At 48.5% G+C, this 24,808-nt stretch overlaps 1 protein-coding gene across 1 annotated transcript; it reads left to right on the top strand.

The window, feature by feature from the left end:
- The first annotated feature begins 6,602 nt into the window (after window positions 1-6,602).
- Window positions 6,603-24,668, top strand: SESN2 (sestrin 2). Its single transcript, XM_007100899.4, has 10 exons — window positions 6,603-7,030; window positions 13,795-13,860; window positions 15,725-15,922; window positions 16,309-16,491; window positions 16,603-16,815; window positions 17,397-17,547; window positions 17,846-17,964; window positions 18,321-18,511; window positions 21,512-21,656; window positions 22,431-24,668. Exons 1-10 carry the CDS (start codon window positions 6,968-6,970, stop codon window positions 22,515-22,517), a joined length of 1,416 nt encoding a protein of 471 aa, XP_007100961.1. The 5' UTR covers window positions 6,603-6,967; the 3' UTR covers window positions 22,518-24,668.
- The last annotated feature ends 140 nt before the right edge of the window (window positions 24,669-24,808 follow it).

Genomic DNA, 24,808 nt, shown 5'->3' with positions numbered 1-24,808 from the left:
AGGCTCAGCAGCCATGGCTCACGGGCCCAGCCGCTCCGTGGCATGTGGGATCTTCCCGGACCGGGGCACGAACCCGTGTCCCCTGAATCGGCAGGCGGACTCTCAACCACTGCGCCACCAGGGAAGCTCTATTATGAATTTTTTAAAAATTAAGGAATATTTAATATTTTGAAAATTATCACAAAATGTAGTAAGTGGAAAAAGCAGGCTACATAACCATACATAATTTATATACTGTAAATATAAGCATAGGTTAAAGAATAAATATATAATAGTAATATATTATATTATATATAATAAATATATGCAAAAAATAAAAGCCAACGTGTTAACATTGATTCTCTCTTGGTAGTAGGATTAGAATTTCGAAGGGATTTCCCCCACTCCCCCTGCTCTTCAAAAGGATCTTTTTTTTTTTAAGTTACAAACATAATACATCTTGGCTTTTAAACAATTATTAAATAAGTGTAGTGTATGAAGTCTTATAATTTCTCTATTATCCCTTTATCTCAGAGGTAACTGGACCCTAACATTTTGTTGCAAACTGCACATCCTTCCAGACTTTTGTTGCCTCTGCGTAATCACGAACATATCTATGACATCATTATAAATGTATCACTGTGCAACTTGGTTTTTTTGTTTCTTTGTTTTAATCTAACATTAAATCTAGCACACCTGGGCTTCGCTGCTAGCACACTGGTTAAGAATCCGCCTGCCAGTGCAGGGGACACGGGTTCGTGCCCTGGTCTGGGAAGATCCCACATGCTGCGGAGCAACTAAGCCCGTGCGCCACAACTACTGAGCCTGCGCTCTAGAGCCCACAAGCCACAACTACTGAGCCTGCGTGCTGCAACTACTGAAGCCTGTGCCCCTAGAGCCCGTGCTCCTACAAGAGAAGCCATCGCAATGAGAAGCCCACGCACCGCAATGAAGAGTAGCCCCAGCTCGCCTGCCGCAACTAGAGAAAGCCCGCGTGTAGCAACGAAGAGCCAACACAGCCCCAAAAATAATTAATTAATTAATTAAAGAAATAGAAAAAAAATTTTTTTAAAGCATATTTATAAAAAAAAAAATCCAGCACACCTTTTCATTTCACGTAGAGCACCTACAACAGAGCACGTAGAGCTGTCTCCTTCTGCTTCTTTGCTGCGTCATGTTCCCTTGTGTGGACAAATCTGTTTATTACTTTAACCAGTCCTTTTTGATGAGCATTTTGGTCGCTTCCAGTTTTACACTTTTACGATAGAACAAAGAACAGGAGTAATACCAGGTTAGGGTAGAAAGCCTGAAAAACACTTTTTTAAAAAGGAGGGGTGGAGGAATATCATTTCGGGTTATTTCTTTTGTATTTTATACTTTTCTGTATTTTCCTATCTTCTACAGTAATGTGTGTCACATAATTTGGAAGGAAAAAACATGAACTAAAACCAAAAGTTCATTAAAAGAAGAAAAGGAAAGAGGAAAAAAATCAATGGAAAGCGAATGGGGTAGTCCCCGTCCCCTCCCACAGGGGCGGTATCGGGCGGAGGGAGGGGCGGGCCGCCGCAGTCCTCACCAATCAGAGCCCGGTTGATAAGCAGAGCGAGGAGAATTTGGAGACACGCCCCCGCCCAGCAATCAGCCTGGGGGTTTAACGTCCCTAACCATCCTGGAAACCAGCCTGGGCCTATACTGAGTGCCGCTGCGGGCTGCTATTGGCTGCCAGATAACCCCGCCCATCTTCCTGCTCATTGGCCGCCGTGGTTTTCATAAGAGGAGCTTGTTACTGAGCAAAAAGAAGTAAGCGCCGCTGCTTTTGCTAAGGAGATACTTTTAGGCTGCAAACGTACTGGGCGCCCTTGGGTCAAAAAAGCAACATTACTAACCATCGTTTATTCAGTCCCCGCTAAATGCCAGGCTTCGTGATCCACATTTTTTAATTTAATGGTGAAAACCACCTTTCTTGAACACCCAACAACCTACCAGTCGCTGAGCTAGGTACTTTAAAATAAGAACAACAGTAACAATTTAAATGATAATTACAGTTTACTGAACACTTAATCTGCTTCAAGCCTTGTTAAGGGATTTGTATGTATCAGCTCTCATCCTCACAATAGTCCCTGTGAAGGTAAACGTTATTGCCCCATTTTACATAACAGGAAGAAAGTTCAGAGAGGTGAAGTGACGTGCCCAGGTTCACACAGCTATAAAGTATAAGAATTGGACCCTTCAACTCTGATATCCTGCTTCCAAGTACAACTTTTTTTGGGGGGGTGGGTGGCGGGTAACGAAAGGCTTTTGAGGGTAGGAAGAGGTGGATGGAACAGGTTGGTGGCAAGGCCCTGGGGCATGGCTCCAGTGACAGGCCTCAGGGTGATTGTCTGAGAATGGGATATCTGGAGCCTCTAGGCCTGGAGGAGAGGGGGAAAGAGGGTGAGCAAAACACCAGAGCAAAAACACTTCTTTCTGGAAATGTGAGGCTCCTGGCGCAGTCTGTTGTGGTGCAGGTGGCCCTGGACTGGGGGCCCGGACCCCAAGGTTCTAAATACTGCTCTGTGGCCAACTGCCTGGGGAACCCTGGGCAAATGCCTTCTCTCTAGACCCCAGGATTCCTGCCTGTAAGATGAGAGTAAGCCAAAACAAGGGGAAGTGTATTCGGGCTGGGGGTCTTTGGGGAGTCTGGTTCCTGGTGGCAGCAGGGGAATCCTCAGCAACCACACAATCTTTACTTAGCTGTTGCCTGACCTCTTTTCAGGACCTGACGATTCTGTGAACTGAAAAATCCTTTTTCCCCAGCCCGTTCTGAGCTATAGCAGAGTTCTGCCTGCAGGGTGCGCTGAGGGCTCACAGCCGACAAAACCAAATCGGAGCTCGTCGGGTTTTTTGTTTTATTTATTAAGAGGGGTGAACTTTTTGAAACCTTTTTGAAGATTTCTGTCCTCGGGATACAATCGATGAACCTGAATTATATGTATTGCCCAACATCAGTTCTTTCCACAGTGGCTCTGGAGGGTTAGAGCTAATTTCAATTCCTTTGTTTTCCAGATGAGGAAACAGATTACAAGAGATGAAAAAAAATTCACTTTGGATCACATAGCTAAAACCTAGCACCCTAGTTGCCTGACTCCTGGGCAGTGCTCTTAGGAGAGAGTTGGCTCTGTTTTCAAGAGTCTGTGGCTGTTGTGCCGCCTAATGCACAACTCCTGAGTACAGTTTCAATTTTGGTTGTATAGCTTGACAGCTCAGGACCTGTCAGCCAGAAGGACCTCCCTCAGCACCTAGCCAAATGCCTGCTTAATGAGTAATTAAATGAATGAATGTATGAATGAGCCACAGAGGTTGAGTCTGCTTTGGTTTTACCAAATAAACCAGCTGGAGTTGGGTTTCTTTCCTGAAATTCCCCCAAGGCAGAAATTATATTCTGAGATGGGAGGGGAGCATGTAGCAAAACAATAAGAGCTCAGAAAATTACATCTGGACTGATAAATCATAGCCCCAGATCTGGTCAGGGTACAAGAATATTCTACTATAGTAAAGTGATCCCAGAATTGGGGATTAGAAAATTAATTTAGGAAGAATAGATACAGAACAGATGAGAATCCCATTAGGGTTAAAATCTGCGAGAGGGTCTGAAGCTAAAGAAACCTCAGAAATATTTCAAATCCAACCTAGATGTATCTTCAGGACTGGAATGTGATTGAGGAATAAAAAAAAGCTTTGGCCAATCAGTGGCCTCAAAACAGCTGATGCAAGAGTGGAGAGTATGGCAACAGGAGGTGGATCTTTCCGAGCCAAAAATACAAGGCATGGGGGAGGGGAGGAACAAACCCAGGCAATGTCACCTGGCCATGTCCTCCTGGGCTGAAAGCTTCACCGCTGGACTTCCAGAGCCCAGCACAGTGCCTGGTACACACTAGATGGTCAATAAATGTTTAGTGAATGAAAGAGAGAGGGAAGAAGCTGGAGCCCTAACCAGCAGTTTTGCTCTGAGTGGAGTTAGTTCAGGGATTCATCTTTTCACTGGCTCCTTTTGCTCGGATTCCAACTGCCCTAGCCACCTTCAGATGATAATTTGGCTTTTCATGGAGGCTGTCCTATAAAGAGGGATGTACTGCCCCATCAATTATAGGCCCTTGACAATTATATTTCTCACTCCCAATTAATATATTGGAATTCTGTTTTATGCATCAGTTCCTTGTGCCAGCCTGCTTCTTACATATTCAGGTCTTTCTCTCATCAGTGGTGCAGTGGAGTTTCTGCTTTGGAGTCATCCCTGACTAGGTTTGAACCCTTACTCAACATATTACTAAGCCGTCTGAACATTGTCAACACACCTCTTTAGCTTCAGTAACCTCATCTGTCAAATGGGGCCATAATGCCTACTTCATGAGATTGTGGTGAGACTTACATGAGATAACAGATGTATCCTGGACTGTTGTTGGGGCTCAGTAAATGGAAGTATCTGTGTCCCTTCTGAGCTTTCCTTCCAAGGAGTTTGGGTCACAAAATCTCATCCAATTGAGAATATCAGTATCTCTTGCTTTTCACAAATTCACTAACTTTGTAAGTGAAGCCTTGGGAATGATTTAGTCGCTTCCTTGAAGGTTATAAAGGGTCATTCTACAAAGGAGAGCAACTCATATTCATTAATGCAAAAGTATTTCCTGAGGACTCACTACATGCTAGTGGGGGATAGAGAGACACAGTTCCTGCCTTAAAGGAATTCTGACACGGTCTGGTGCAGTCAAAAGAAGACATTGTATGACCTTGACACAAAGTTTTACTTTTCTGAACTCGAGTTTCCTCACTTTGCGAAAGTGGTCAATAACATATTCCATTGTTAGTTGGAGAGAAGGGGCAAGACATTCAGACACCATAACAAGGCTGCATCAAATTTGAAGGCCAGTGGTACAAAAAGGTAGAAACAATGTGTTGAGGAGTTGAACAGTGGGAGAGATTATTTTCAGCTGAGCTGAAGAAGCAATACTTTCTATAGGAAGTAGGATTTTGAAGCCTTCATTCAGGCCACAGTTACCAATAAAGGCATTGATTGCTGGGTTGGAGTTCAGTGGCCAGAGCTTTGCAGAGAAAGGCTTGAAGATCAAACAAGAAACATGAAGGTGGCCAGTGATAGGGCTAGAAAGGTAAATTGAGGCAGATCTTGGCAGATATTGAATGTCAATCTAGAGGTTTGACCTTTATTCTGTAGCCGATGAAATACCAGTAAAGCTGATCTAAACATTGACATTACAGAGTAGATTTTGAAAATAAAAGCTGAATCTGACATATTGGGGTGGGGGTGATTTCGAGGGGAATTCAATTCAAAGGAAGATTTAGTCAACAAGAACATGTTATTGGCAGGACATTGTGCTAAGTGGCATAGGGCAGAAGACAAAGATGTTAAGATGTGGACCCTGTCCTCAAGAAGCTTATAATCAAAAGGGTCAGATAAGACATGTACACAGAAAAATACAACCCAAGGTAGACTGTGATAAGTGTTATAATAGAACCCCAGCCCAAGTGCCTGAGCTCAGCAGAGGGTGAGATTAATTTACTTCTCCCAAGAGACTGGAGGCAGGAGACCAAGTCAGAAGGTTGTCTTTGGAATCCTAAGCCTAGACCCAGGAAGTCTAAGAGGGGGTGTCGGAGGTCATCCAGTCCACTTTCGCTCCCGTCGGGATTCTCTGTCCCAAGTAAACAGTAACTTTAAAACTGAAACAAAAAGTGGAGCTCTGAAGAAAAACTGTGAAGAGGCTGTGGGAAGGGAAAAGAAGATGAATTCAGCTTTGAGGTGCTGAGGTGCTGGCAGAAGCGACTTACTTCCAAATGGAGAGTTGAAGGCCAGGAAATGGGTGAGATCTGGGAGGGAGAGTGTGCCTGGAGAGAGGAAAGATGAAAACAGTAACTAGGGGAACACCCACGTTCTAGGAGGTGGGAGGAGAAAGAGGAGTCAGAGAAGTAGAATACCTTGTCACAGAGTTTTTAGAACAGGGGGATGGAAGACAGGGTGGGAGGCCCCAAGGGAGCAGAAGAGGGGAAACTGCAGCAATAGGGACTGAAGTTAGACCTGAGGTTGCCATGGACATTTCAATGAATGAAGGCTTTTCCAGAGACTCCACAAATAAGCTGGATTCCCTGTGTCTGGTACATTTTAAGATGGAGCCTTCCCGGAGGCCAGAGGAACCGGGCTGTGTGCTCTGATCTCCAAAGATCTGGCGGTCAGCTCTGTAATTAGCACTACCTCTCCTAACCCGAACCAGTCCCTCCAGGAACTGAAAAGCTGAAGAACATACTTGGGAGGGATTTCACACCCGGCTCTCTGGCCCAGCCCGGTGAAGTCCCGTTTCATCATGCAGCTTTAATGACTCTCCGGAATGTCACTCTCGTCTGGTATTGCCAACAATCTGACTAAACCCTCTTGCAAAAGTTTGCAGCATTCGTCCGGGGCGGACTACAGCTCCCAGAGTTCCCGGGCGCTTCCCGTTGCCGATTGGCTGAGCCGTAAGCTCCAGAGGGAGGTGTCGCCCCGCCTCCCCAGGAAACAGGCACCTGATTGGCTGCGGCGCGGAGCTTTTGTGTCCCCGCCCTTCGCTAGGCACCGCGGCGGGCAGAGCGGAGCTGCTGGTGTCAGAGCCCGGAGAGCGCTGGCAGTTCCGCGGTGGGGATGCTGAGGAGCGCTGGGTTTGCGAGCAGCCCTGGCCACTGCGGACTTCCGAGGCGCTCCGGGCCGTGAAAACCCCTGCGCCGCGGCCAATCCCAGGCTCCCGAGGCCATTCACCATCCAGCAGCCAGACGAGCGGGGAGTCCAGCGCAGCGGCGGCCGTTCCCGGATCCTGGGCTTTCGGAGCGTTCTGGAACCCCGAGAAACACCCCGGGGCTCTAGAACCTCCCCAGCGGCCCGCAGTCCCGGCTTCCTGCGCGCGTCGGTCCGAAAGCCCCTCGGGTGCACGGGCGGTCGGCGAGCCGCGGCTGGGTCCTGGCGCACACCATGATCGTTGCGGACTCCGAGTGCCGCGCCGAGCTGAAGGGCTACCTGCCCGGGGCCGGAGAGGTAAGCAGCGGCCGAGCGATGCCACTCTTCCCTTGAACCCAGAGCCGCGTCCGAGCTTCAGGCTGTCGCGAGCTGAGTCTGTGAGCCAACCCCCACCCGGCTCGGGGAGGGGGAGTGGAGCGCGCAAGCCGGAGTGGGGTTGCATCAACTGGCAGCCTCGGCTCCCTCCGCCTCCTCCCCCTACCCCCGGGGCTGTAGAGCCCTCCAAGGCTCCCTTGGATTCCTGGCCAACGGGAGGGGAGCCTTCTCGACGTTATCTTGGTTTTGGGCCCTAGTCGAGGGAGTCTTCAAGTCCAGGCAAATCCCGGCGCAGCGGCCCGACCACTCCTCCTCCCCGCCCCCTTCCGCAGATCCCTTCCTCTAGGCTGGGGCTAGAGGAACTGTTTCTAGGTAGGATATGTACCCGCTGCAGTGCCCCCGCTCGGGGATTGGAGCATTTGGGGCTGGCCAACGGAGGTCGACCTCGTCCCCCGCCCCCACCTGCACCCCCGATTTGGATTGGGGGCGTGGGCGCTCCGGGGCCTTGGCGGGCTGCCGGGTACGCCGCGGCCAAAGCTCGGGGGAGAGGGGGAAAACCCTGGCCGCGACACCAGAAGCCAAGCGCCGATTTGGCTGTGCCCTACTAAGTAGTCTGACGTCCCAGAAGTTTGTTTTGGAGGGACTCTCTTTGCAGTGAGGCTGGGAATACGGCTGGACCCAATCTGACACCCCCTCCCCCATTACCACCGCCACGGACAATGGCCATCTTATTTATTACGCACCTACTGGATGCCAGGCTCCGGCTTTGCCTTTTCGCAGAGTCCTCAGGATTAAACTAGCAAAATATGAGCTATACCATTAATAGTAGCCCCAATTTACGGGATGAGAAAATTGAGGCCCAGGAGGGGCTATATAGAGAGAGGCTTCCTTCACTAACCCAGCTCATTCTTTGGCTCGGGTGTCTCTAGGATTTCCAAATGTGCTTGACACAACGGAGAGTTTTGCTTGTTTCTTGAGTTTACAGGCATGGAGCCTGGCGCAAGTGTCTTACTGGGGTTGGGAGTCAGACAAGTGCTAGTCCTGAACTGCGACCCTGGGAAAAACAGCTGCACTTCTCTGAGCAGCATGGTTGCCGGGGGTCCCGGGTTTTCTGTTAGCTTGTCACCTCTCCCTATCATGGTTTAGGAGCCCCACGTGGAGGGACGAAAACTGCTCCTGCCACTTCTCAGCTGCGTGACTTTGATCAAGCTACCTTATTCTGTCTGTTTCCTTCTTTATGGAAATAATTTTATTTATTGGAGCACCTGGGCACTAGAGCAGGCGTGCTCCGGGTTCATGTTGCAGCCTTCCCACTTACTTGCTGTGTGACCTTGGCCAAGTGATCACTTCTATGATCAGCAACTTCCTCCTGTGGAGATTTGGTCATATTTCCAAAGGACTGTTGGGAGAATTAACTGAGAATACATGCAAAGGGCAACGCACAGTGCCTAGAGCATAGCAACTACGTCCTGTAGCAAACACGCTAGCTATTTTTAGATTGTGGCCACAGCACATATTTCCCCAGAGTGTCTCACAAGGGGGTGTCTGAGCCCGCCCCTCCTGCCTGAGGTGAGAATTGGTCCATCCCTCTTTGGGACAGTGTCTGGGAAGTGATCTGGGGAGAAGAGTGTGCCCCAGCTGGAATGGGAAGGCTCTGAGGGTGTGGCCTTTAGATGGAAGCCAGCTGTCAACAGCAGGCGGGGGTGGGGGGAAGCTGGTGATGTCTGACCCCTTTCTACATATTCTCTCTCAAGAAAAGAGGACCTTGGGAAAATGTCTGTTTTAAGCAGAATCTTTAGAAGACAGTAGGGTGCTGAACTTACAGAGCCGGGTGCCCAAGGCCCAAGGGAAGTTGGACAAGTATGAACAAGGAATGTACAGTCCCCTCAACTCCCATCATTTCGCCACACACGCTTTCACGGGGTCAAGGCCTTCAGACGCTTCACTCTAGTACTGGTGGTATGTTCTCAGTGCCCTCTTGGGCTCTAGAATCACTTCCTGAAACATCACTGCCTCAGGGAAGTCTTTCCTTCTCCACCAGATAATTCCCCTCTGCATACCTGCTTCCTGTTCCCCTTCTCCATTGCAGGAGCTATTATCCCAATTACAGTATAACAGTTGTATAATCAGGAATTTCTTGTCTGTCTCCTTTGCTAGACTAGAAACACTCTGTAGGCCCTATCCCCAGCACTGTTCTTAGTACCTAATAGGTGCTCGTAACTATTTGCCCCTTGTTGGCTTAGCTGACCCTTGTGAACTGTGCAAGCTTTGAAGTCAGATCTGAGCTCCAAAAGAACCTCAGTGAGCTGTCTCTGAAGAAGGGATAAGAAGTCGTATTTCCCTTCAGGTGGTTGTGAGAAATCGGCCAGATCATGGTGGGCATATGAGTTTATATGCACCACTCACACACCCCTCCCTGCAAGGCTGGAGATCGGAGGCTGCTTGAGCTCTGTCTCCCTCTCAGGTGTAAACGCAGTCAAGTATCTTGAGTTCAGCAGCCCACGGGGAGGGGAGTCTCTGCCCCTTCCCAGCTGGCAGAGTGACTTCGAAGGTCTCCGTAGCTGAGTCCTGGATGTTGCAGGCTCTGGATAGGATACCAAGAATAAAGACTGGGGCTATTCCAAGAGGCTGATCTGGGTGGTGGACAGAACCCTTGCCAGCCAGACTGAGCTGAATTCAAATCTCAGGTTGGCCTCTTGTCAGCTGGTGCTTAACCTTTAGAACCTTAATCTTTCCTTGTGTGCAGAAGAGACCCCCCCCACCCCCAAACTGATGAAGATTAGATGCAACCAGTGTGCTAGTGAAAGGTAATATGAAAGCTGATATGAAATGTAACTTTTAGTGAGCGCTTAAATCAAGAGCTAGACACTGAGCTCTGAGGTGATTATCCTCTCTTTACAACTTGCCGGAAGCCCTCTCAGTTGATTGGCCACCCAGTCGGCTGTCTGACCTCAGTGTTCCTGCTGCCCTGTGTGGTCCCCTCAGTTGGAACTCATTGATTTTCCTTCTGCCCCATCCTAGCTGTTTTGCCTTGGGTAGGTCACCCGCCCCCTCTGGTTTTCCTTTCTTTATCCACATAGTCAGGGCGGGGCTCTTGCCTTTATCAGGTGTGCTGAACCTGCACTGTCCAATATGGTAGCCCTTAGCCACATGTGGCTATTGAAATTTAGATAAATTAGATTTTTTAAAATTAAAAATTCAGTTTTTTAGTTGCACTAGTCATACTTCAAATGCTCAGCCACTGTGGCTAGGGGCTACCATATTTATTGGACAGCGCAGATAAAGAATATTTCATCATAGCAGAAAGTTTTATTGGACTCACCGTGCTAAACTCTGGGATAACAACAGAGAACTAGATCCAGTGTGTGCTCTCAAGGTAAGAAACAAGGCAGGATGACAAGGGCTGTGACTGGGGCAGTGGATCCCCAGGGAATGTAGACAGGGAGAAGGAACTACTCGTTCCTGGTGAACCTCAGAGGCAAAGCCTTGGGGCTTCTGAGACCTTGAGAAGTTTAGAGTATAGGAAGCTTCTGCAGTTGAGGAAACCTGATTTGTATCCTAACTCTGCTACCTCCTTCCTGGCTGAGTGACCGGAAGTGACTTGACCTCTCTGAACCTTATTCCCCATCTGTAAAATGGGAGCTCTGGTAGCAGAACTCCCTTAAAGTGCACATGAAATAAATGCTTCGCCAATGGTAATCAGCGTTGTTACCCACCATTATTATTATTGACTTCCTACCCCAGGAAGTAGGGGAGGGCTGATTTGGAGGTGTCATCTCTTAGTGGTGGGCTCCTGCCCTGTCTGCTTCCTCTCAAGTTTTGAGTGTCTAGGTTGGGGAAGCATTCAGGGTACTGGAGCTCTGGATTAGAATCTACCTGGTCTTGCCTTCAGGGCTTTGCACTTTCTGTTACCGCTGACTGGAATGCTGGTTCCCTAGATCTTTATAGGCCCTTTACAGGCCCATCAACTCATTTAGATATTTGATATTTAGATATCAACTTAAAGATTGTCTCCTCAGTGGCCTTCCCTGTCTACTAGGACTGAAATATTGCACACACTCCCCAACCCATCTATGTAATCTATGATTTGAAATCCTATTCATCATTTGTTTGTCTTTCTCCTTTAGATCGTAAATTCTGGGAAAGCTAAGGTTTTGTCTTTTCACTCCTGTACTCTTGCTGCCTGCAATGTAGTCATCAAAAATATTTGTCGAGTGAACAGATTAATTCTGGTTCCACCTGGAAAGCACTTAACACAGTGCCTTATAATTGAGAAGTGATCAATAAATGGTATGAAACAATGGCCCTCCCTCCCTGGCAAATTATGCTGGGCCCCACCCAATTAAATTAGAATTGCTGGGCCTTGGCATTGGTATTTTTTTAAAAGCTTCTCAAAGGGATTCTAAATGTGCAGCTTGGGTTGAGAGGCCCTTGTTTGAAATAACAATGAGGTTAATGATCTCTGACTTGTTAAGTGCTTGCCGTGACAAAGGTACTGAGCTAAGGCCTATACAGGCAGTACCTCATTACATCCTCATGACTACCCAGTGACAGTAGGTACTATTACCCAGTAATTTGGTGAGGAAACTGGGGCTCACATAGCTAGCAGATAATAGGTGGTGGAGTTGTCATTTGAGCCCAGGCAGTTTGTATCAAGAGCCCCTATCTTTTAACTGCATTCTATCGTCACAATCATCATCATCTTCTTCATCAGGGCTGATAATGTTGGTAGATCCAGACCTATCATTTAAAGACCCACAGCCATCAGTTTCTTCCCTGACAGCTCCTGGGGCAGATTTTAGAGTGGGAAGGGATTCCCAAAGCTGTTCGCTGTCCCTCGCTAGTACCCTGGTGGGCCCTCCCTGTCCCCCCACCAACTCCCCCAGTTCCTTCCTGCCCTTCCCCACCACACCTGGCTGTGGTTTTCTATCTGTCCTTAGGTCCCCTGAGGGGGAGGCCCAGTTTGTGGAGTCAGCAATCCTTATCTCCCGGACAGAGCTGTTAGGTTTTTTTTCTCTTTGGTGAGGGAGGAGGGAAGGTGAAACGGGAGTGCTTGGGGACTGTGGTGGTTTCTATGCTGGACTTGGACCAGGCTGGCCTGGTAGATCCCAGAAGTATGGGCTGAAAGGGGCCTAAGCAGTGAGCCCAGCTACCTTCTTTGTCCAAGATTAAGGCCCAGAGAGTTTAGGTTACTTTCTCAGAGTCACACAGCAAGTTAGTGGCAGCAGAATTGGTACTCGTGACTGGGACTTTTGTACCCATGTTATTTCCTTTGTGGTCTTTCAGAGCCCTAGAGCTCTGCCTCCCTCAGGGGGTTTTTGGCTATGTGAAAAGGAAGGTTCAATTATAATCTTTAGTCCCTGGACACTTGAGGATTAGCAGTAAGTCTACATTTGAATGAGGAGGGAAGAGTTAGGAGGACACCATCTCTGTCCAGTGAGGGTATGACTCTGGTTTGGATAAACTGTTTCTAAGGCCAGTGCTGAGAGCCCCCTCCCGGGTATCAAAACAAATAGATAAATAAAACTGGTGGTTTCCATAGAGGCTCCAATACACCCACGTCAGAATAGCTGCTACCATCAGCGTTGTACCGCCCTGCCCTCCACGCCTCTCTGCTTTCTCTGTTTTCTTCATTCACAGGCTAGTGTGAATTACCTGGCTCTGTTCTCCACAGAATGTGATCTGGTCCTAGGGAGACCTATATCAGACAATTAGAAGGCAACGTTTTCAAAAGCAAAAGCATTGGGAATTGGGGGGGGGGGTCACAGATGAGGATCAGAAGAAAGGTTCTTAGACCCTGGAAGACAGAGTTAGCTCTGCAAAAGGTGTGACCAGTGGGAGCACGGTGGGGCCTGAGCCACTAATGGTCTGGAAGGCTACAGGAGGCGGAGGCAGGGTTTTAAGCCAGTGATGAGATTTGCACTTGAGAAAGTTCACTCTGGCTACAGAAAGTTTGCCCTCTTTAGAAGCCACCAGGGTCAGGTACTCACTAGATCTGCTCCTGGTCCCAGAGGTGGGGTTGGGGGAGGATGTTTTATTTATTCATTCGTTCTGTTAACTTGCTAGAGGATGGATAGGAGAGGGCAGGGCTGTGGAGGCAGGGAGACCATTGGTGAGGCTGCGGGTGGTAGTCCACACAAGAGATGGTGGTAGTCTATAAGGTGGGGATGGCAGGAGAGATGAAGAAATGACCATTTGAGAGAGGCTGAAGCTGCGTCATAGGAATCTAGGGGACTTGGTAACCTGGCTTCAGGATACAAACAAGGGGGCTTCTTCTACAGGTTCTCCAGGGCTGCCAAGAAGGTGGCCTCCTGGAAATGTGCAACACAGTGGCTGTATATTTCCCTTGGGGCTATATAGTGGGCTCCTGTGTCCCTTCCCAGTTCCTGAAGAACTTAGTCTGTGGGGTAAGCTCTCTTGGTCGCTTTACCCTTTCTTCACCCACCAAACTGGTATATATCTCCACCTGACTGCTTCATGCAAGGTGGGCCAGAAAGGTGATTTTAAAAGCTCAGTGTGAGGCACTTCTCTGGTGGTCCAGTGGTGAAGACTCTGCGCCCCCAATGCAGGGGGCCTGGGTTCGATCCCTGCTCAAGGAGCTGAGATCCTGGATTTCGCATGGTGCAGCCTAAAAAAAAAAAAACAACTTAGTGTGACCCCTCAGATAGGAGGAGAAAACTGGAGAGAGAACTATCTTCTTAGTCCTCACTTTTACCTCCATCTAACCATGATGTGTTTCCTTCTAGGAGCAGAGGGAGAGCCGGGCTCGCCGAGGCCCTCGAGGGCCCAGCGCCTTCATTCCAGTGGAGGAAGTAAGCTTGGAAGGGGTTAGGAATTGTTATTGGTCCCTGGGCAGAAAGGACATGGGGCATTGAGTGTGTGGGGGGCTTTGCTGGTCTTTTGAAATTGCAGGTTTGAAACTACCCCTTCAGGTTCTTGACCCATTTAATCCACAAAACAGCTCTGTGAGGCAGGCATATCAACCCCATCTTGCTGGGAAGAAACAGGCTCAAAGAGATAAAGTGATAATAACACAGCTAGGTAATGAACAAACTTGTGATTCCCAGAACAAGACTTGTATTTCCTTAAGAAGATAGAACTATGCATGTTTATCTTCTCATCCTTGACTGTGCGTGTATTAAAGTTTTTTTCGACTGCAAAAGTAATATGTGTTCATTATTTTTAAATTTCCAATGTTTCAGAAAGCTTTAGTCTCTTACAATCCCACTACCACAGAGATAATCACTGTTAACCATTTGCCACTGTTTTCCAGACTTTTTTTTCATACAGAGCCAAGGTCATAGTTTATAACATGGTTTTGTTGTTGTTTATTTGGGTTTTTGGTGTGGTTTTTTTTGGTTATTATGTTTTATTTTTTCACTTAATACAACAGAGACACCTTTCATCTACTGAGTCAGGTCATCCATTCATTTATTTAACAGATATCTATTGAATGATTAATGTGTGTCAGGCACTGTTCTAGGTGCTGGGGATACAGCAGAGAACAAGACAGACAAAAATCTTTGCCATCATGGAACTGACACTCCAGTGTGTGCCTGATGGTGGAGGAAACTTCAAAACACATGAACAGACAAATTAAAAAATAATAGTTTCCTTCTTTTTCTTTGGCCTTCAGTGAACAAAGACAAATGTTTCCTTGTCCTCCTTGCTCTCCTAAATGCGTAGGCCAAGCAGTCAATGAGCTGTTAACAAACGTCTAAACCCTTCAGTTCCTTAGACCCTTTGTAAGTGGAAAGCACACAACCAGCCGCTGATAATATTTATGTCGGTATCCCAGAATCTTAAGCTCAAATATTGTTCGTATCTTTTATTTTTTCATTTATAAATAACCACTCCTCTTCCGTAATAAAGGAAAGAAATAGGCTTTGGGGTTAATCAGGAACTGAATACTGGTTCTGTCATTTACCAGATCTGTAACCTTGAGCACAGAATGAAATCTCTCTGGGTCTTGATTCCCTCATGTGTCCGTGGGGGAAAATAATAGTATTCACCTCACAGGGTAACTGGGAAGAATCAGTGAGATAATGCAGGCAGGGAATGCGCCAAACTCAGACATGGCGTGGAGAAATCACTCAGGAAATGTGAACTATTTTGCATCCACCTCCAGTGACTGCATGGATTTGCACTATTAGAATAGAAGCTCTGTGGGGAATTCCCTGGCAGTCCAGTGGTTAGGATCCAGCGCTTTTGTTGCCGAGGGCCTGGGTTCAATCCCTGGTTGGGGAACTAAGAGCCCTCAAGCCACCCGGCACAGCCAAAAAAAGAAAAAAAGAAAAAAGAATAGAAACTCTACGAAAGCAGAAACTGTACTTCAATCTTTGTGCCTGAGGCTTCCTATCTAAAATTGGAGAAAACAGGTCTCTAATTTCATAGTTGTGAGCATTAAATGAGTTAATATATGTAAAGTGTTTGAACAGTGCTTGACACTTAGCAAGCATTATGTAAGTATCGACTAGTATTATATAAAGTGTCTAATAAGTATTTGTTTAATCATTTAATGAAATATCCTTTCCTCCCCTGTTCTCCTTTTTTTGGACATGGTGGTTGTCTTCGGTTCCTTGCTATTAAAATCCCAATGAATGCAATGAATATGTTGGTCTCTTTGGTGGGGAGAGCAGGAGGGGAAGTCACCCCTTCCTCACCTTTGCTTGGCAGGTCCTTCGGGAGGGAGCCGAGAGCCTTGAGCAACACCTGGGGCTGGAGGCGCTGATGTCCTCCGGGCGGGTGGACAACCTGGCAGTGGTGATGGGCCTGCACCCCGACTACTTTACCAGCTTTTGGCGCCTGCACTACCTGCTGCTGCACACGGATGGGCCCCTGGCCAATTCCTGGCGCCACTACATCGCCATCATGGTGAGCCTGTCTGAGCCTGACTTTTGTAGGGGTGGACACATTGGGGGATTCGGTCCTCAGATCTCCTTGCTGGGGGCTTGATTCCACAAACAAGGAGGAGAGGCAGCGTAGAGCAAAGCCCTGGCTTTATCTGACCATTCATCGAATTTTAGATTTTGAAGAGAGGCATATTTAATGCCTGCTTTGCAGATTGGGAAACTGAGGCACAAAGGAGTCGGGTGACCTGCCCAAGGGAGGACAACAAACCAGTGGCAAAGCTGGGGTTAGAACCTAAGTTTCCTGCCCCTCAGGCAACAGTGAGGCTTGTGATGTTCCCTCCATGGGGTACCCACCCGAGCAGGGCACAGAAAGAAGAGGGTGATCTGGGCTCTGTCCACCACCTCCAGGCCGCCGCCCGCCACCAGTGTTCCTACCTGGTGGGCTCCCACATGGCTGAGTTTCTGCAGACTGGCGGTGACCCTGAGTGGCTGCTTGGCCTCCACCGTGCCCCTGAGAAGCTGCGCAAGCTCAGCGAGATCAACAAGCTGCTGGCACATCGGCCGTGGCTCATCACCAAGGAGCACATCCAGGTGCAGTGGGCAGAGAGGCGGGTCCCCGAGGGAGCACGGGGGCCGGGCCGGGGCATGGCAGGCAGTCCAGGGCAGGCACTGAGCAGGTCTGGCCTTTCCTTTTCTCTCCAGGCCTTGCTGAAGACAGGCGAGCACAGCTGGTCCCTGGCCGAGCTCATCCAGGCCCTGGTCCTGCTCACCCACTACCACTCGCTAGCCTCCTTCGTGTTCGGCTGTGGCATCCTCCCTGAGGGGGACCCCGAGGGCAGCCCTGCCCCCCAGGCCCCTTCACCCCCCCGTGAGCAGAGCACACCCCCCAGCAGGGACCCACTGAACCACTCTGGGGTAAGTCACGGGCTTCAGTCTTGGTGGGAGAGGAAGCTGGCATGGCCCCTGGTCCTTGGATAGAAGACAGCGCCTCCCTATCTGAAGCTGCTTCCCTATCGCACACTGAGAGGCCTTAGAAAAGTTATTTGATTTTGAAACCCAGTTTCCTCATCTGGGAAATGAGGATAAAGACTCGCACTTCCTAAAGGGTTGTGAGGATGAGATGAAATAACCATGTGACTGGCCTCAGCATGGAGCCCCATGGGCTTAAAGTCACTGCCTTTTAGAACTTTAAAAATACAAAGTTTGCCTCTCATTCTATAAAGTGGCTTATTTGTTTGTATTTTAAAAATACAGATACTTTAAAAAGCCCTTTCCTGTGAGGGAAGTTGATGCTCAGAGAAGCAGTGTCTATTCTCTAGCTCTTAAACATCATTTTGGGAAGCACAGGCCATGTGAGCTGTCCAGTGCAGTGGCTGGCACAGAGGAGGCACGGGGCTTTTACGATCGTTCAGGAAGGCCCGGCATGTGGGAAAGACGTGGGGTTTCTGGGGCCCAGGGAGGAAGAGTAGATGATCACCACCAGGTCTCTCCCGCAGGGCTTTGAGGCCGCCCGCGACGTGGAAGCTTTGATGGAGCGCATGAGGCAGCTGCAGGAGAGCCTGCTGCGGGATGAGGGGGCCTCCCAGGAGGAGATGGAGAGCCGCTTTGAGCTGGAGAAGTCAGAGAGCCTGCTGGTGACCCCCTCAGGTACAGGGTCACAGGCGTCCATGTTCAGGGGCTGCCCCCTCCTTACATCATCTCTGCTGGGAAGCAGGTACCTCCATACACTGCACCTCTGCAGCCACATCCCAGCCACCACAGGCCTGATTTACCTCCTCCCCCAGGCCTGGCTCCTGCCAAAGTCCTGGTCCCACTCGGTGTGGTGAGGGGCTTTCTCTGGCCCCCTACTCTGTGTTCCCCAGCCCCCTAATGGTGATTAATCAGGAGTGGAGGCCACTGTGCTCCATGCCTTGGGCTCACCATGACCTCTTTCTGACATCCTCAGCGGACATCCTGGAGCCCTCTCCAAACTCAGACATGCTGTGCTTTGTGGAAGACCCCACTTTCGGATACGAGGACTTCACCCGGCGGGGGACTCAGGCGCCCCCCACCTTCCGCGCCCAGGTAGGCTCTCCCCACTGGTCTTAGTATTGCTTTACAAACCAGCAGGGGTGGGTGGTTTGTGTAGTTAGAGATTTGGGCACCTTCTCTCCCTCAGGATTCCACGAGGGAAGTGGGAGACCCTGGATGTGAAGGGACCCACCTGTGCCCTAAGCTCAGGGGCTCCTGATCACAAGGAGGAAGTCATCACCAAGCTGCATCCTCCTCAGCTTCTCAGGTCCAGACCAAGCAGCGGGTTAGATCTGTGGGGTGGAGAGACACATTATGGAGAGCCAAGGTGTGCTCCAGAGGATGGCGTCTCTCCTGCTAGCCTTGGGCCCCAAACATTCTCCTCACTGACCCCTTCCCACGTTCCTCAGGATTATACCTGGGAGGACCATGGCTATTCACTGATCCAGCGGCTCTACCCCGAGGGTGGGCAGCTGCTGGATGAGAAGTTCCAGGCAGCCTATAGCCTCACCTACAACACCATTGCCATGCACAGCGGAGTAGATACCTCCATGCTCCGCAGGGCCATCTGGAATTACATCCACTGCGTCTTTGGCATCAGGTGAGTGCAAGACCAGGGCATGAGTGTATTGCAAGCGCTCAATCTGAGCTCACAATTGTTTCCTTTTTCTGTTTGTTTTTCTTTCCCTTTCTTCCTGCCTATATTGTTTTTCAAAGCAAATTTATTTCTTTGCTGATTTTAAAAGATAATAGCCATGCTCACCTTCTGAAACTCTTTAATCCGACCCCCAGAGATAACTAGGGAGATTTTATATATATATATATATATGTGTGTGTATGTATGTATGTGTATGTGTGTGTATATATATATATATAGAGAGAGAGAGAGAGAGAGAGAGAGAGAGAGAGAGAGTTATATTTGTATTTTCATTCCAAGTAGCATTTCTTCTCATAATAAATAAAACAACAGAAATGCCAACAGTAGGGGATTTTAAATAATGACATATCCATTCAGTGAAATATTATGCAGCTATTAAAAATTATAATAATGGTTTATTTATATTGCCATGGGAAAATGGTCAAAATGTATTGAAAGAAAAGAAAGCTGGCTACCAACCAGAATCTTCTTTTTGTTCCTTTTTTTTTTTTTTAAACTAAAAGTGTGTACATGCATGGAAAATGTGTGGAAGGCTGTACTGTAAAATGTTATTTGATAATGGTTGTCTCTGTACAGTATATGATGAATTACATTTTCATTCTCTTACCTAAGTATTTTCTGATCTTTTTTGAGCAGGTTTTCTTTTTAATTGATGGGATCATACATGATATATTCTGCAACTTGCTTTTTTTACCTAATAATCTATTGCGAACCACCTTCCTTGTTGGTGTGAATAGATCTTTCATGCTTTTTAGCCACTGCATAGTGTTGTTATGGATGAAGTGTAATTATCCAACCATTTCCCTATTGTTGGATATTTAGGTGGTTTGCAGTTTTTCACTATTACAAATACCATGTGCAATGACTAGTTTTATACCTAAGTCCTTTTTCCCCAAAAAAAATTATTTATTTATTTATTTATTTATTTTGGCTGCGTTGGGTCTTCATTGCTGCACGCGGGCTTTCTCTAGTTGCGGCAAGTGGGGGCTATTCTTCGTTGCGATGTGCTGGCTTCTCATTGTGGTGGCTTCTCTTGTTGCGGAGCACGGGCTCAGTAGTTGCGGCATGTGGGCTAAGTAGTTGGGGCTCGCGGGCTCTAGAGCCCAGGCTCAGTAGTTGTGACGCACGGGCTTAGTAGCTCCGCAGCATGTGGGATCTTCCCGGACCAGGGCTCGAACCCGTGTCCCCTGCATTGGCAGGCGGATTCTTAACCACTGCACCACCAGGGAAGCCCTATACCTAAGTCCTTGTAGGTAAACCCTAGATGTGAAATTACTTGTCAAAAATATACACAGAACAATTTTTTTATTTTTAAAAACCTCACTCTGATAATGTTGTGGGAAATTTAAAGAATTAAAGAAAGAAACAATTTCCCAAAATTCTACTACTCCACAACCACATCCACATTCTGAGATGTTTTCCTCCATTGCTTTTTTTCTTTCTTATGTAGTTGCTTTTGTATAGTTGAAATTATAATTGTTATTTGGTTTTTTTTATATATGCTTGATGTTTGTAAAGAGCCAGATTTTTAGTAAATTTAGGAAACAGATAACAAAAAAGAAGAAAATAAAAATCATCCATAATCCCACCTGCTCTTATTATTGTCAAAGATTTCTTTCCTGTCTTTTTTCCATGCACAAATGACCAAAACATATATAATTTTACAAAAATAAGACTTTCTTGTCTACTGTATTTATTTTACTCAGTTTAATCAAATGAGAGCATATTTTAGAGAACACATGATTTTTTTTTTTTGCTTTTCTAGTTTAGCTATTATTCGAAGCATCAAAAAAAAAAAATCCCCAAAGTTTTAAAAAGGTACATGTTCCTTGTAGAAAAATGTACATTTCTGTGTGTTACTAGCTGTAAATCATATTTCACTGAGTGGGTTGAGCTGTGCTTAATTGGCCAGCCTCCTTCTGACCAACCTCCTTGGCAGGTTTCTAAGCCAGGGAAGGCCAAGGATGGATGGGCATCTTAGGGTGTGTGTGGCACAGGCTAGTTCCTTCCCAGCTGCCAGGTCCAGGCTCCTCCACTCTCCAACATGGCCCTCACTCCTAAACCTTTGTCTACCAAATCTGTCCTCTAGTCTAAAACTGGTCTTCTGGGACTTCCCTGGCGGTCCAGTAGTTAGAACTGGGCTTCCACTGCAGGGGGCATGTGTTCGATCCCTGGTCGGGGAACTAAGGGCCCACGTGCCGTGTGGCATGGCCAAAAAAAAAAAAAAAATTTTTTTTAATTTAAAAAAAAATAAAGAAAAATTAAACCAGTCTTCCTCATCCACGCTGATCTGTGTTGACTCACTGGCTCACTGGACTAGGGAGTGACAAGGTGGCTTCTAGACTTGTCACCAACTTGCTCTTTGACTTTGAACAAGCTAATTGCCTTCCCAGGCCTTAGTTTGCCCATCTGTAAAATGACTACCGGCTCCTTTTTCTCTTTCCCTCTTCCTCCTCCAGGGTAAATATTTGCATTGATCTCCTGCCCCATCTTCCATGCATGGCCTCAGCTGTAAAGTAGTGACTTTGACCTTGGAGTAAGGCAGAGCTGAGTTTGAATCCCATTCCCAGATGTTTGACCTAGGGCAGGTGACTTCACTTCTCTGGACCTCAGTTTCATCTATAAAATTGAGGCTGGTGAAATACAACAAATTATATACAATAGTTTTGTATACAGTAGTGTACAGTAGTTTTGAGGATGCCATGAATACATGTTCACATGGTCAATACAGCATGCTCACCCTCTGTGCATTCCCCTACGAGTCCAGTGGCCTGTGATATATGACATCAGCTGTTTTTCTAAGAGGAACGAAGTTTCTACTTGCTTCCTACCTTCTGCCTTTTCTTGCCACTCTCTGTTCCTCCTTCTGCAGGGTGGGACTGGGGAGAGGAGATACTTGTGGGAGCAGAGGGTAAGTGATGCTACTGGGGCCTTTCCATCCAGATATGATGACTACGACTACGGGGAGGTGAACCAGCTCCTGGAGCGGAACCTCAAGGTCTATATCAAGACAGTGGCCTGCTATCCGGAGAAGACCACCCGAAGAATGTACAACCACTTCTGGAGGCACTTCCGCCACTCAGAGAAGGTGCGGCTCTCGGGGTAGGAGCAGGATGGAAGCAGACAGCCTGGCCCATGGAGGAGGCAAGGGATCGGGACCCAGTGAGGTGCCCCAGACTAAGTCTGTTCTGCCAGATGGGGCACCTGGGTGTATTGTCCTGGATTCATGTCCTACTCCACTGTGTGGTTTCAGACTCCATTTACTCACCTGTACAATAGGAGTGTGCTTCACAGCGTCCTCAGTGGCAGCCAGAAGGACCTGGGTTCAAATCATAACCCTATTACTTGGTAGTCATTTGACCTTGGGCAGGTCATTTTGCCTCTCTGAGCTTGTTTTCTTTACAATAGGAATAAAAACTGCCTGCCTTTCAAGGTTGCTGGGAGGATGAAATAAGAAAATGAATGTAAACCTCTGATCCCAAATAGATGTCAGGGGTAGCTATTGTTTTTAGTTTTGGGGGAGGAAGAGATTAGCCGTGATAGGGATAAATGTGCTTGAAATTCTAACACAGTCCTTGCACCAAGTTGCTTAGAGGCTTTGGAAAGGTCAAGGCATCTCTGTAGGAAAGGGAAGGATGAGGGACTTCCCTGACAGTCAGGTGGTTAAGACTCTGTGCTCCCAATGCAGGGGGCACAGGTTCAATTCCTGGTCAGGGAACTAAGATCCTGCATGCCACACAGCATGGCCCCCAAAAAAAAAGAGTGGGGAAGGATGAGTGGTCAGGGATAGTGGCCGTCTGGGAGGGAAGGGGATGGCGAGGAGTGACATCAGTTGCCAACAAGCCCTTGTTCTGCGCCCCAGGTCCACGTGAACTTGCTGCTTCTGGAGGCCCGCATGCAAGCCGCCCTGCTCTATGCCCTCCGCGCCATCACCCGCTACATGACCTGACTCGTGTGCAGGACCTGGGCCTGGAGCAGCTGACCCTGGGGGCATCCTTCTCCCTGCAAGGACTTCTCTGTCTGGAGACAGACCCTAAGCCTGCCTGTCCCACGCCCACCCACCCTATTCTGGTGGTGGGCCTGTGTGTGATGTGCAGCCCCCGAGCCACACCCTCCTTCTCACTGGAATGGACAGGATCATTGCACTGACTCTGGGATCTCAGCTCTGCCCCTGGGAGCTGGAAGAGGACTAACAAATCTCCAGGCGCCGAGGCCCTTCTTCCTGCCCCTACCCCCAGAGGCCAAGGGCACAGGAAGGGAAATGGGCTGAGCTCAGACTTGTGTGCCAGCAGGCGGGGGCCCGGGCAGCACTAGTACTTTGGCCTTCCTGGCCTGGGAAGTCCCTGGCTGGCCCCCAAGGGAGAGGGGCAAACACCTCCAGGGACTGACACTCCAAGCGGCTTTGCCTTTCCTCCTGCTTCCTCATTCTCAGACTTCATTACCTCCCACCTGCCATTCATCCATCAATGTGAAAGTCAGGGTGACAGCTGGTTTGTGCATCTGGCTCCCCAAAAGCCTGTTCTGTTAGGCAGCCTGCAGGCCTCTCGTTCCCTGGTTACCCCAGTCCTTGTTCAGTTCCTTTGACCTCCTTTGTTTGCCCTTTTATCCTTTTCTCCCACACCTGGTGGTATGAGGCCCCAGGAGAGAGACCAAGCACATCAAACAAGCAGATTATCTCTAGAGAGTCTGGACTCTCTGTTGGTCACTTTGCCTTTAGAAGAGGAGGGAGTATTATGTTATACATTCTCTGTATTTTGGTTTTTTATGGGTGAGGTTCTTCAGGGCCTCAACCCTAGAGCCATAGTCAGTGTCTGAGAGAAGGACAGGGAAAAATCTGTCCTCCCCAGAGCTGCACCTGCCCTGCAGAAGCTGGCACCCCACTTTGCTATCTCCCATGGCTCTGCCACAAACATTTGCCAAGAAAGCAAGCCTTTCTAGGTGGTTTAGTTGGCACATGGCTCAGGGGGAGAGGCAGGAGACCCCAGGGTTCTTGTGTGGGCCCTGGCACCGGCCAGGTGACCTCCATTTCCACAGTTGCAGGCTGAGGGGTAGTTTCTGAGATATTTGAGCCTTCACTCAGATTCTGAGGCCAGCAGCCAACTGCAATCCTTGCAGGATCTCGAGGGCTTCTGGGGAGCCCCCCCTCTTGTAGTCAGTCTCTCCGGGCTACCTACCAAGGACCTCCCCACCCCCATCCCAATTTCTGTCCCTTCTCCTTGATGTTAGATGGATTGCTTGGAGGCAGAAGCCGCCGAGGACTGATCCCAGGCACTTTCTGTAGCAAAGAAGCTGTGAATTATGACTTCCCTTGGCCTTCTTCCGGCAGTATGTGCCTCCCCTCTGGCCAGTTGGGAGGTGACTGAAGAAAGGCAAGGGCCAAGCTGCTCCTGACCCTCCTCTCTGGGGTGGGGCAGGAGAGGAGCCTGGTCATTGTGCCACATTTCATACCCGTGCAGGCATGGGCAAGCGACTGGCACCCCCTTCAGGCCTCAAAGCCCTCCCTGCAATGAAGCTGGGCAGGAGAGAAGAGGCCCCAGCATTGGGGTTTGGATTCCAGAGGGGACAAGATGACTGTACATGTCCCTGGGTGGGTGGGGAGGAGTAGTCATTGTTCGAGTGCAGAAATCTTTGCCTTTGCTACCAGTTCTGTATGATGAGAAATAAACGTTCACTGAGGTTTTGTTTTGTACTTCTTGTTAACGGGCTGTTTTTCCATTTCCTAAGGGTCATGGTTCACCTCTTGGCATAAGCAGGGAGCTGTGATTGCATCATGGACCTGAGCTGCCAGCCCTTACCCTGCTAAGCACTGTGCCCACGGCCGCAGGGTTGGGAGTGGTTGGCGCTAAAAGTCTACTTTTGTCCCTTGGGTGTCCAGCCCTGCCACTCATCTGTGGCTGGCCTGGCATTGTGGAATAATAACGGCCATCTTATTTTTCTCCCTATGCCTGGCCCCAGGCTGGGTACTTGGATTCATTTCTCTGAATTCGCAGCAAAATCCTGTAAGGGAATTGAGACTCAGAGGTCAAGTGACATTGCTGAGGCCGCATCAGTGGTCCGTGGTGGAACCAGGATTGCAACTGAGGTCAACTTGATCCTGAGGCCTTGGCCTGTGGCAGAGGGAGGATGTTTGAGAATTTCTGGGGGAGCCTTTGTTTCTCCTGCCTCATCACATTACTCTTACTTGCTTCTCATCCTTCCCTCCCCAGCACCAAGAAGACAGATCCAGGCATAAGGAGTTAG

This window comes from Physeter macrocephalus, chromosome 3 (genome assembly GCF_002837175.3).
Source record: "Physeter macrocephalus isolate SW-GA chromosome 3, ASM283717v5, whole genome shotgun sequence".
Lineage (NCBI taxonomy): Eukaryota > Metazoa > Chordata > Mammalia > Artiodactyla > Physeteridae > Physeter > Physeter macrocephalus.
Note: the sequence above shows the minus strand (reverse complement) of the source record. Positions and strands in the feature narration are given on the sequence as shown.